Source organism: Haliaeetus leucocephalus, unplaced genomic scaffold (genome assembly GCF_000737465.1).
Source record: "Haliaeetus leucocephalus isolate CR32 unplaced genomic scaffold, Haliaeetus_leucocephalus-4.0 Scaffold555, whole genome shotgun sequence".
NCBI lineage: Eukaryota > Metazoa > Chordata > Aves > Accipitriformes > Accipitridae > Haliaeetus > Haliaeetus leucocephalus.
The window spans coordinates 11993451-12007130 of record NW_010972991.1 but is presented as its reverse complement, the minus strand read 5'-3'; the positions used below and the strand labels follow the sequence as shown (position 1 = coordinate 12007130).

At 37.4% G+C, this 13680-nt stretch overlaps 1 protein-coding gene across 1 annotated transcript in view; it reads right to left on the bottom strand.

Moving 5' to 3' along the window:
- CSMD3 (CUB and Sushi multiple domains 3) overlaps positions 1-13680 on the bottom strand; it is a 659839-nt gene that overhangs the window by 402173 nt on the left and 243986 nt on the right. The window contains exons 7-9 of the mRNA XM_010577127.1: positions 12097-12125; positions 11835-11862; positions 4567-4683 (exon numbers count right to left, since the gene is read on the bottom strand). Coding sequence (XP_010575429.1) covers positions 4567-4683; positions 11835-11862; positions 12097-12125 — 174 coding nt within the window. The remainder of the gene's footprint in view (positions 1-4566; positions 4684-11834; positions 11863-12096; positions 12126-13680) is intronic.

Sequence of the window (13680 nt, the reverse complement as noted above, 5' to 3'; positions counted from 1 at the left end):
AAATCACTGGTTACATAAGCAAAAACTTTAGACATGCAAATTCCTCAATATATGCTAAAAAGAAGTTGATCTAACTCGTAAAATGATCTCATTTTCTTTTAACCTCAACAAGTTTAGGTTCTTCTAATCAGTGCTAGACACCTTTTCTACTTATATTGAAAACTATAAACATATCTGAATGTTGTTTCAGATAACATTGTAAGCCTTTTATCTACCTGCTATTTTAGAAACCCCATAATTATATGTGAGTCTGCATTTCATTGCAGTATCAAAGAGGTACAATTATGACCAACCAACAACATGCAAAGAACAGTATTTTCTGGGTAATGCTGAAGCTATTATAAACGTATCTATAATAAACAGGGTAACTCCTTGTACTACGATCTGCCCATAATGAACCTAAGACTTCTGAGAGTCTAGTAATTTCAGTGGTACATCACAGAAGTGCAGGACCAGTCTCCAACATTGATGTTTTGAAATAAAATATCTTGTTTAATCTAACATTACTTCTTTGCATTCTTATTACTGACATAACTCTCTGATGTACCATCCACTAACAGGTATTCTTGATTATGGCCTTATCTAAAAGTTCATACTTAATTTTAAATAAATGACCTTTTCTTAACTATTGTTTTCACTCTTTTACTATATCCTCCACACTTTCACAGTATGTAAACACATGAGGAGACAGATAAATATGTAAGTTGGCTCATCTAACCTTGGCTGGTTCCCAAGTGCCCACCAAGCCACTCTATCACTCCCCCTCAGCAGGACAGGATGAGAAAGCTCGTGGGTCGAGATAAGGACAGAGAAACCACTCACTAGTTACCGTCATGGGCAAAACAGACTCGATCTGGGGAAGATTAATTTAATTTATTGCCAATTAAAAATAGTGTAGGAAAGCGAGAAATAAAAACAAAACTAAAACCACCTTCCTCCTACCCTCCTTCCCAGGCTCAACTTCACTTTTTGGTTCCTAACTCTTCTACCTCCTCCTCTCCCCCAGGAGGTGCAGGAGGACAGGGAATGGGTCTTGCCGTCAGTTTGTAACATTTTTTCTCTGCTGTTCCTTCTTCCTCACATTCTTTTCTTGCTCCAGCGTTGGTTCCCTCCCATGGAAGACAGTCCTTCACGACCTTATCCACGACCCGTGGGTCCCTCCCACAGGCTGCAGTTCTTCAAGAACTGCTCCAGCACGGGACCTTTCCACAGAGTGCAGTCCTTCAGGAGCAGACTGCTCCAGCATGGGCTCCCCATGGTGTCACAAGTTCTGCCAGCAAACCTGCTCCAGCATGGGCTCCTCTCCATGGGCCACAGTTCCTGCCAGAAACCTGCTCCTGCATGGGCTTTCCACGGGGTCACAGCTTCCTTCAGGGCACATCCACCTGCTCTGGTGTGGGGTCCTCCATGGGCTGCAGGGTGGATATCTGCTCCAGCATGGACCTCCATGGGTTGCAGGGGGACAGCCCGCCTCACCATGGTCTTCTCCACAAGATGCAGGGGAACCTCTGCTCCGGCACATGGGGCACCTCCTCTCCCTTCTTATTCTCTGACCTGGGTGTCTGCAGGGTTGTCTCACTCACGTATTCTCACTCCCCTCCTTCAGCTGCTGCTGCACAGCATTTTTTACCCTTTCTTACACGTCATCACAGGGGTGCCACCAGCTTGCCCGATTTGCCCAGCTGTGTCCTGCAGTGGGTCTGTTTTGGAGCCAGCTAGAACTGGCTCTGTCTAACATGGGGGCAACTCCTGATCTCTTCTCACAGAATTCACCCCTGCAGCCCCCCCACTACCAAAACCTTACCGTGTAAATGCAATACATAAGTACTAATCAAATCAAACTGAACCACGCATGCACTGAAATATTTTACTGAACCAGCATAGGTTCAACCTATGAATTCTGGTTCATCCCCAAATATTAAAACTGGGTGTATGCGTACATATTTTTACCAGTCAGGATCTGTGACAGTTTTCATGCTATGCTAATATGCTATTTTGTAGTATTTACAGTTTCAGAAAAAAAAAACAACCCAACATAAAATAACTTTTAAAAACCTTGTATTTGAACTATTGCAGGCATGACCACTGACTAAAGAGGGGGTTTATTTCATTTTCATTTGAACTAGAATTTATACACATCCCTTAAACGTTTTGAGAGAAAGGAAAACAAGCCTAACAACTGCATCTCCCCAGTACAAGAGAGATATGCAGCTACTGGTAAGAGTCCAGCAAAGGGACACTAAGATGATTAATGAACTGGAGCATCTCTCATATACGGAAAGCTTGAGAGAGTTGGGCTTGCTTAGCCTAGAGAAGAGAAGGCTCAGGTGGATTTTAATGTGTATAAACACCTGAAGGGATGAGGTGAAGAAGATGGAACCAAACGCTTTCCAGTGGTGCCCAGTGACAGGACCAGAGGCAATGGGCACAAACCAAAACACAGGAAGTTCCATCTGAACATCAGGAAACAGTTTTTCACTGTGAGGGTGACCAAGCACTGGCATAGGTTGCCCAGAGAGGTTCTGGAGTCACTGTCTTTCAAGATATTCAAAGACCATCTGGGCAACTGCCTCTAGGTGGCCCTGCTTGAGCAGGGGATTTCAACTAGATGATGTCCAGAGGTCCGTTCCAACCTCAATCATTCTGTAACTCTGTGAACCACACTGACAACCAGAGAGAAAGCATTTGTTCACTTCTTAATTTTCTGCACTCAGCTTTAAATTCAAAGTTCCTTAAAAGCAGAAACTAGAAATTTGGAAGGAAAATAATACTGAGGAATAAAGGTTTTGAAAACTCCAGTGAAAAATACTTTTGGTTGAAACAAAGTTCTGAGGTTTTGAAGATAACACTGTATCACCATGTTGTGAACTGGAGGGGAGGGAGGAGGAAGGCAGCATTAAGACACAAATACCTCTGCCCGAGTGTAATCCTTAACACTGTTCAAGTCATTAATATCTTAAACCTGCAGTTACCTGTGATTTACCAGTAGATGCATACCAGTCTGTGAGCTTGAAGTTTTGCTTCTACCATTGGTAGAATGTATAAAATCTTATTTGGCTTTTTTGTTACGTAGACATGCCTTCTCTGCATTAAGAATGGAAACTATTTCATTCAAAATATGGCCAAAAAGGTCTTAAATTTATTCTATACAACAGCTTAGTGGTGGTTTTCAAGCCATTTATAGCACTTGTTCAAAGTGTAAGAGCTGTGTTTAATTTTCTCAAACAATATGATATTAAATTCTATCTACTGCCACATTTGACAGAACTTTCCTTCAGAAATTCTGGATGTGCACAGATTTCATCTTGCTCACTAACAGTTTTTGATTAAAGGAATAAAAATATGAAGCTTTTTTGGACCAGAAAAATGGATCTTAACTATTACTTAACTATTTGAACTGTTTGCCCATCTGTGGGACACAGACTGCATCATCTTTCAAGGACTCTTGACACATTTTTGATGATCTATAAATTGGATAAATTGGAATAGCAGTCCTTGGAACAAGGATAAAACAAACAGCCAACCCTCCCTCCCCTCGAAAACACATCTACCATCTTCAATATGAATATTATAATCACTTCATTAAATATACTTTTTTTCTTCTTCCGAAGTGGAACATAAGGTTGGCTTCCACACAGGACTTTGTAAGATTAGAGGGAGAAATGCACCAGTGTAGCTAAATGGCTTCTGAAATGTAATCAGGTTTTCACTGAGTCCTCTGATAAACTCAGGTGTAAAGGGGTAGGGCTTCTAGGCCTCTCTGATAAATTAATGGAGTGTGATGCAGGTGGCAACATAAAACAGAAATTAGGAGGTAGAATATACCCCTGTACCAGCAAACACAGATGTTGACAGTCCTTTATAAAACATTCCTGAGCTGTACAGCTAATTTTTTATTTTATTACATCTAAACAAGTCCATTACACTCAGTTCAGATAAAATTATACACCTGGAAATACAATATAGCCATTGCTGCCAGGTGCCTAGCTCTTGAATTTAAAGACAACTGGTGTCATAACTTAGCTTTATTACTGTACTTTGACTCATCTGGCATTATCAGAACTCCCAGTACTTTTGGTTTAAAGTGTAGGTATAAAGTATATGGGATTTTAATACAGTGGTTCAGACAATGAAATAAATTACACAACTTTAGAACAGACCTTCATGAAGGGAAGGTGAATTCCTGAACTTCAGTGATTTCTCACATAGTCTAAGGCCAAACATGACATAAACAGTCTTATACACAAAACAGCTCTATTGATTATAACACAGTATTAGTGGACCCATGACACTGCTTCATACCATTGGGTAGTTGCTTCTAGGAATTATTTTAGAGAATCACATAAAAACATGATAGCATCTACTTGGCATACAAAAAGCAAAACACTCTTAGGGGAAACAAGTTTTAACATCTGTCCATACACATCTAATATCAGTCATTTCTTAGAAATGTCTGCAATGCACCAAGTACAGCAGCTAGACTGTAGAGATAAATCATATTAGTGAAAAATGTCATGGTCTACATGGATGGGTTTTTTTAAAGCAAAGCCAGAATTTTAAACTTACCTTATTAGTATTGATAGCTGTGATGACCCACACACATTGAGCATTGCTGTCATACTGGAATGGAAAATTGGGTGAGGTGAAAGTGCCTCCAGGTCCCTGAAGATTGGATCCACAAGTCTTGACTACAAAAAGAAAGTTCACCTTTTAATTCACATACAAAATACACGTAGCAGATTCATAAACCAAGCTCTAACTTATATTAATCAAGATGTGAAGGATTAAAATACCATTGACCAAAAATAGAACCACCTCATACAAGATAATAGAATATTCATGTTTAGTTATTCTGACAAAGTAGAATAGACTTTCTCTTGTGTCCAAGCTTATAATCTTAAAAAAAAAAAAGTATTTGAAGTAAAAAGAGAAACTGCTACATTAAGAGAAACTGCTCTATTTATTTTCAAAACACTTCAGTAAGTAACTTATGTCATTACCTCCACTAATGTCAAGAAAGACAAGAGTTTATATAGTAGAACACAAAGTACAACACTTTTATAACTGTGTCTTTTTTGTGCACGTGTATCGGCATATGGTACGCCAGCATTTTTTCTGCTGCAACCACTGTCCAACCCACTGAATCAATAGCTGAAGCACTGAAAACTATAAAGGAAATTTGTAAAAGTTAGACTTACACAAAATAGTGTTATCTATTTTTAAAGACTATGAAAGGCATTTATTTACAAATCAAAGTCTGTATGGTTATTTACAGTAGCATACCTTAAATAAAAACAAACTGATATCCCTATTTACTGTAGGTTGCATCTCACATCACAAATAACACAAAGCACATAAACCATGTCATTTCTGCTTGTGAATGACATTTTTAAGGCACTAAATTCATAGTCTGCTGGAGTCAATAAAAGTTTTATTGTTGGTTCTTTGATATTCAGATCTTTGCTGAATGCAGTATTGGTTAACTTTTCCTGTATGAAGCTGTAGAACTGACAAGCAACCTAAGCTAAACATGAGCTTATTCTATTTCTCCAGTGATTATTATGACACCACAAATAAACTGCAGAAGCTAAAGAATTATTGCTTCTTCTGTATTCTGACAGACCATCTTGCTTAACTGAATAAAAAAATTCACACTAAGATGTGAAATTACCATACAGTTGTACTCTACTTTCACAAAGTGTGTTTATGTGATCCATACTGAATACAGGAAGATTCAGCTGCTGCTGGATGAAGGCTTGCTCCTTCCCTCCCATTAGCCTCCCAAAAGAATGTCACTATTTCCACCCAACCTGCACCACTTTTACCCCTCAGAGAAGCAATACTCTGGTGAAGAGTCTGTTCAAAGCCACACCAGAAGCCTGAAAACAAGGAAAGAGGAGGTTGATGAGAGGAAGGCTCCTCATTTATCATCAGTAGCTGAAGCCTCTGAGGTCATGAGTGAGACTAAGGTCAAGCACAGCTTTTCGTCTTTGTTTTTAATAAGAAACTGTATGACACTTGCAGCTCATATCTCTGTCTGGGAAGAAAGTCAGGAAGTGTTCTAGACAATCTGCTGTTCCACCTGAATGTCAGTCCATCCTTTGGGGCAGAGTTGGGACGTAAAGCACATCTCCTTGTGTGTATGCTGTGGTAGAGTTAGGAGTTGTGTTTGCTGCCTTTTCTCAGAGTAGCCATGTCTCAAAAGAAAGCCATGTCATTCTACAGTGGAACCTAAGTCTTTGACTACTAATTTCTATTATTCATACTGATTTGAAATATTCCTAACAGACATTTGCTTTCAGTACCATAATCTGAAATCCAGAAGAAAAAAAAAAAACAAAAACCAACAACAAAAAAATCTCACAAATTAAACCAATCACTTGGTTTTGTAAAGTCTGGTTCAGGAGGAAAAAAGAAGTGATTAAAATATGAATCTTCATTCATTGGAAAATACAACTATAAGAAGCCGCAAAGATGAAGCTATTAGCTATACTTATTTACAGTTTAAGAAGGCTTCTGATACTACAACATAAAATAATGAAATGTTATGAGTTAATATTGAATTTCTTTGGAGTTAAAGGGAGAAAAATGTACACCTTTAGGGTTTTAATAGCTATATATGACTGATGTCACTGCATTTGTCAAGTGACAGATGAACAAAAGACATCTGTGGTTTTTGGTGAATATCAGAGTACTTTCTGTTCAGCAGTAACTGTAGTGACAGCAATGTTCTACTAAAATATAACAGTATAATATTCTAATATACTAATATTTTATGTTCAAGCCTATAATCCATAGTTTGCCAATAAAAGACAATCAAAAAATTCTTAAGTGATTTCTTTACCCAGTAATTTATATTTGCCTCTGAACCTCAATACTGTATTTTCTCCTTCAATATCCACATTTTTGCTTTTATCACATTACCTGTGGTCTTTATCTCAACAAGTATCATTGGTTCCCTGTCTCTGTCTCTGATTTTGTGTGAAGCACATGAAGACTTGTTGTCAATCGTTGCAACCTTTTAAGTGCTGCAGGGTACAGGCAGTGTAGTATATACTTGTAAAAATAAGATAAATTTCTGTTTAGCTATTATTGATTATTAGAAAAATCTCTCAGAGACATAACAAGTGGTCTACATAAACTTGTTGCTTACTTATTGAAAATTTTAAATACTTCCTATGTCTTTTGGTTTAAGACATTCTTTGACAACCCATCTGATTTCAAGTAGTTGGTCACAAGACTGTTCACCTAATTGTGCACTACCTCTCATGGCTCTGTGCTGATTCTTACAACACTGCAAAAAGTAAAGTAGATGAAAAAAGTAAACTGTTTCCACTGGATTTTGGAAGTACTGCCTCAGACAATTTACACAACTATTCAGATGAGTAAGTCTATTTAACATGAGAAGAGTTTACAGATAAGCTGAAAGTTGCAAAATTGTAAAAAAATATATCTAACAGTAAGTTAACATCACATAACACCTTTTCCTGGACTTCTTGAATCTGTCCCTACAAATTTTAAGGATTTAAGAACTCTGCCCTACAATCTTGATATTGCTTAGTTATCACCTGCATGGGTGACTGGCTACCTGTTTACAAAATACAACGATGAACAGAAGTTCCACAGGCATTCAGATCATTTGGATTCATTCACCATGAATAGATCCTTCTGACATAAGAAACTTCTTTGAATATAGACATATTTGATGCCTTAGTCTGACAAAATTAATTGGTTACTACTTCAAGTCAAGATTGTATCAATATAAGCTAGTTTCAAACCATTAGTTGAAATCTGAGTTGCTGTGTTTTGAAGAAATTGAAATAAGTGTGAATATCAGGAAATTAATCATTGTTAAAGAACAGATCAGTTCCTTTCCAGCTTACTCTTGTGTCTTTGGAGGTTTCTGTCCTGGCTTTGCTTCATTATTTTTCATCAAGAATTTGTTTTCTTTTTTTGGAACTCATTTAAAGGCATGAATTAGATTACTATTCCTATGCAGATAATTCATGTGTTTGAAGATTAGTTCTGATTGTGCTTCTGAATATTTTATACAGTATTTGGAAATACACAAGCATAGAGACATGGGTGTCTAATATCTTCAAAAACAAACTAATTTATACTAAAAACTTATGGTCACAGATGCATATTGAACCCAATCAATTACTTTACTTACTCAATGACAGTAGTAACAGTTCAGTAAAATGCAGACATGAGACCTACAAAATTTGACCCTTAATATTTTGCATAAAATAGGGATTTTACTACACCTCTCTAGAAGCAGATTACAACACACCTGATTTACCATTTATAGTTAATAAGGTTTTTATATTTCTAAGTCATTACATTTATTTGAAGAGAAAATTTTTATTTTCTTACAGTACCAGATCTGATTTCAGACACATTGTGAACACAGAAAAAAGATCATTAATTCATTTTACATTTAACAGACAAAAACAACTCATAAGACCTCACTGTTCTCTAAGCATGGAATCAGCTCTTCATTGGAGACAGAAATCAGTTAATTGGTGGAAAGCTTTTGCCATTCCAATACTCCAATCTGCTCTTCAGAAATTATTATGAGTTTTGCTATTAACTTCAGAGATTCACATGAATTTTATATTTGAGATTAGTATGAAGAAAGAAAAAAACATGATCAGTATGGCAAGTAATTTAGCTAAGCAAAGATGACACATACAGAGATGCAGTTATGAAGCTTGCACAAAAACATGTAGGATAGCAACTTTGTAGTCGTAACTGGCAATTATCGGAAAACTAATATGATCAAAGGTGGGAAAGAAGAAATATTCCTTATGGAATATGATTTCTTTTCTGACCTATATAATACATTTTGAATAACTGAAATTTAACCTCTCTCATTTTAAGTAAGTAGAGAACCATGGTAGTTAATGAAGCTTTGCAAAACCATAGGAGACAAAAATCTGATGTAGCACTTTAAAAACAAGGATAACTTTATAAATTAAAAAGTCTCTGGTGTCAGTAAAGATTTTTCCTTTGTAAATTATGTATCCTTGCCTCACACACTTAAAATGTCCAACTTCTTGAGGTGTCTATTTCTCTATTTCCCTTGTAATTACGAAACACTTTCTGAAAGAGAGAAACTTATTCTACCAAAGCATATGTGTTCATCATGAAAATAATTAGCAGATAATTGTAAGGCTTCACCTTTTGTAGATTTAACTAGGCTGTGAGAACTAGAAGCTCACGGTTAGCAAAGTAATGAGTATATTTTGGCTATACCTTACTTCAAAAGAGTAAAAGGAGGTATGTTAGAAGTTTAGTCTTATCTATTCTGAGTTCCAAAGAAAAAGAAAAGTTCTTAAAAAACCCCCACTGTTTATATCTGACAGCTGCTGCTATTCAGAAATTATTTCTGGATACTACACAAGTTTATTCAGACAGCATGTCTCACAGTAAATTTTGTCATTGCTATTGCTCACACTGTACAGCAATAACATATTTTAGAATAATAAAAAGAATACAGTATAGAATTAAAAAAATTAGATCTAAGTAGTGTACTAAAAGCATATGGAGCAGTAAACAAATCCAAATATTGCCAAAAAAAAAAAATTCTAACTGAAATTTTCCAGATCAAGAAGGTCTTTTATTTTCACATTTGCTTAGGTGGAGCTGGGGAGCACCAGGAAGGGCTGTTGGTGCCCCTCAGGATCCTGAGAAAATCTCTTAGCTAACAATTGTATCACACTAGGTTTCAGCAAAAGTCATGTATGTGTCACTGCCTGCCCAGAACACCTTTCAAAGTGATAATTAAAGAGGAAAGGATTTCTTTTAATGATACAATTCAGGATAATGAACAAAGCTATTTGTCTCCCCCCCCCCCCCCCATGCTCCAGTGTACAGGAATCTGAAGCTAAAGAAGGCTGATGATCTGGCTCAGAATAGCATTACTTTTGATGGACAATTTCTAGAGATTCAGAACACACATTTCAAGATAGGCACAGTTCTCTTCAACATTTTTGTGGATCTGAAGGAAAGTTCCAAAATGTAAACTAAACCAGCGGTCTCCAAAGTGGGGTGTGTGTACCCCAGGGACTGTGCAAGATAACCCACTGCGGTGCAGGAAGAAAACATTAGAACTTTCATAGTACGTGTATATAACTATAAATACATAAACATATATTGGTGAGATGTGCTCAGAAATTCTTTTACTGATATGGGTACTTGATCAAAAAAGTTTGGAGACCACTGAACTAAACATATGACAATGAAGTTCTGTCTCATTCTAAAGAATGTATAAAAAATATGTAATGAATATAGACACTTTGAATGTAGTATTTAACAAGGCATGGAAATTTTTAATAAAAAGTTACGCCTGAAGTCTAATTGCTGTGGAATGATTGTGGGAGGTGACTTATCAATATGACACACACACACCCCCCTTAAGGGAAGGTAAACCTCCAGGGTGGAATGCAGTGGATATACAAGAAATCTGTTCCATAATAATTCCCTAAGCAACATAACCTGCAACCTTAGATGTTAGCAACACCAGGAGAGCGTGGTATGCTGACTCTAAGAGAAACAACATGGAGGGTGGAGCGGAGTGGAGACACTGCAGCCAGGCTCTGTGATATCACTGCAGAGTTGGGGAACTGGAGCTACCAGAACAAGAATGGAAGGTCCCTGCACTGAATCCACTGAACCAAGGTGAAATAATAGGGGTTCTGTCAACACTATGGCCTTACTTCTGATTTATATCATTAAGTGCCCAGTTCTGAAGTAGTGACATGCTAAATCATGTTCTCTGGGTGAACTCTGCTCATTATAATGTCATAATAATACTAAAACACACCTCCATCCCAAAAACTACCTGCCTTCAAGGTGCAACCACCCCTCACTGAGCACGCGCTCTGAATTTTCTCTAGCATGTGCCTTTAAAAGTAAAGCCAGGAGATTTTACACCAGTCATAATAGAAGTATGAATGACTAGAGTCACTCAAGCTCCACCTAGAAACAAGACAGTATAAAAGGGCTTAAGAGAGGAGGAATGTTAGGGAAGATCCCATCATAGACAAGTTGGAAGGTTGTCCTGGTTTCAGCTGGGATGAAGTTAATTGTCTTCCTAGCAGCTGGTACAGTGCTATGTGTTTGAGTTAGGTATGAGAAGAATGTTGATAACACACTGATGTCCTCAGTTGTTGCTAAGTAATGTTTAGTCTAAAGTCAAGGATTTTTCAGCTTCTCATGCCCAGCCAGCAAGAAGGCTAGAGGGGCACAAGAGGTTGGCACAGGACACAACCAGGGCAGCTGACCCAAACTGGCCAACAGGGTACTCCATACCATGTGAGGTCACATCTAGAATATAAACGGGGGGGGAGTGGGGGCAGGGGGAATCGCTGCTCAGGGACTAATGGGGTGTCGATTGGCAGGTGGTGAGCAATTGAAGTGTGCATCATTTGTATATTCCAATCCTTTTAGTATTACTGTTGTCATTTTATTAGTGTTTTCATTATCATTATTAGTTTCTTCTTTTCTGTTCTATTAAACCATTCTTATCTCAACCCAGGAGTTTTACTTCTTTTCCCGATTTTCTCCCCCATCCCACTGGGTGGGGGGGAAGCGAGTGAGTGGCTGCGTGGTGCTTAGCTGCTGGCTGGGGTTGAACCACGACAGGAGGACATCGCTGACTTCTGGGATCGGTCGACAGGCTGAACCTCTCTTCCCCTCCCCCACAGGGACACCTATAGAGTAAGATTCAAACCCTCGGTTATACCAAGTGCTTCCCTGGGAAACTCAGAAATCTCTATAGAATTTTTCCATAATTTAATGTGCTGGTAGTCAACTGTATTATTACTTGCACGTGCTTTGCAGACAGTATAGTTATCACTGGCAATAGAAAAGAACCTGTACTGTTGCTTTAATAAGCTGTACTATTCATTAAAATCTAGCCATGATAGTTTGTAGAACACAACCACACTCCTTAAGTCTGGCCATGATAGTTCGTTGAACATGACTAAACTAAAAGTACAGTTCACTATTAGTGCATCCGTAATCGTGATAGTTCAATATATTGAATGCAACCAGACTTACAGTGCTGAATTTGACACTCAGAATCTAAGCCTAGCTGCTGCCAGCCCCTCTGATATCTGAGGACAAGCTGGAATGCAAGGGGGTTTATTTTCTGCCAAACTTTGTTACTCTTTAACACAACTATTGTAGAAATGTTAATGTTAATATTTTTTAAATATCGTTAAATATTTTACTAGCAATTCTTTATTGGCAATGCTTTATGTAAGAAGCAGAGCTAACAGCACCTCCTGTGATTACTATACAATTAGTCAAAGCTACTATAAACTTGGCTCAGTGCCTGACTAATCACTATCAAGAAGATGGCAACTTACAATCAGACCAATAAAGTGTTCAGATGCCAAAAGTGCAAGTTTTGAGAGAAATTCACTGCTAAGGTGTCCGTGAGTTCACTAGCAGCCATATATTTCCCAGAAACAATGAAACTTTTTTTTTATTATATATTTTTATTATCTATTTTCCTCATGACTGAGGTGAACATCTTTGTAGAAATCTCATATCAAAACTTTTTTTCGAATTTGCAAACTGCAAATCCCCTGAGAGGACCAATTCAGTAGCTGGGTTCAGAGCACATTTAACACACTAAAAGCACTTTTGTTTAAAGGCTTGGAAAAGAAAGAGCCAATTTTGCTAGCACTCTATCTTAAAAGTTTATCATGTAAGAAAAAAATGACAAAGATTTAACCCCTAAAAACTCTGCTGTTAGGTAGTGCTTAACAGAAAAAGAAAACTGAAAAATATCAATTTTGTATTAGTAGAATATAATAGAAAAGGGGGATTCTTTTGGTAGAATACTCTATTATTTTTCTAGGGTAGCTTCTTTTAGGAGCAAATCTGAATTAATTCTGTCACTAATTCCCATATTTCTCTTGAGAATTCTAGGCATTTGTTTTGGTCTATAGGACACACAAGAACACCACAGCAAGACGTATTCATTTAGTGCCTCCAAACTGTAACTCTTCTTGCAGTGTGCCCTCCATACAACAAGCAGAGCTCTGCCAATTGGAAAAGGAAAGGGATGATTAGCTACTAAGGCGCAACTGACTATTACTCTTCAGAAGAAAAACCTACAATTTGGGAAGAGATACTGAGTTACCAGAAATAAAATCTTGAGATGTAGGCCATGATAGATTAAATGGCATTCAACTGCAGAATTTATCCAATACTGTGCAAGTTATGCACAGACTAAACAAACTGAACAGAAATACTAACTGTATGCAAGCAATTCTCTTTATTAATATATTGAATTCAAGAGCTTAATGTCAACATAATGCCTTTTCTTCTCACTAGTATCAAGTAATTATGAATTTCAGCTAAGAGTCATTGAAGAGTGAACAGAATGTAGTTCATTCTTATAAGACTGGAAAACATCAGAGTGCCGGTATACAACTCTTATCTGAAAATAAATTGCTAAAATATGTATTTCAGAAAACTCTTCCTCTGGAAATTTTTACAGTCTCTCTCTCCTTTCTTAAGGGCTGGACAGAATTAGGCTTTGGGTAACTTGTTAAAATACTTTGAAGAACATCAACAAACTATCAGTGACCAGCAGGGAGAACAAATTACTGATGTTTACCATGCCAAATATTAAATTTTTATTTTAAATTTTTTCACTAG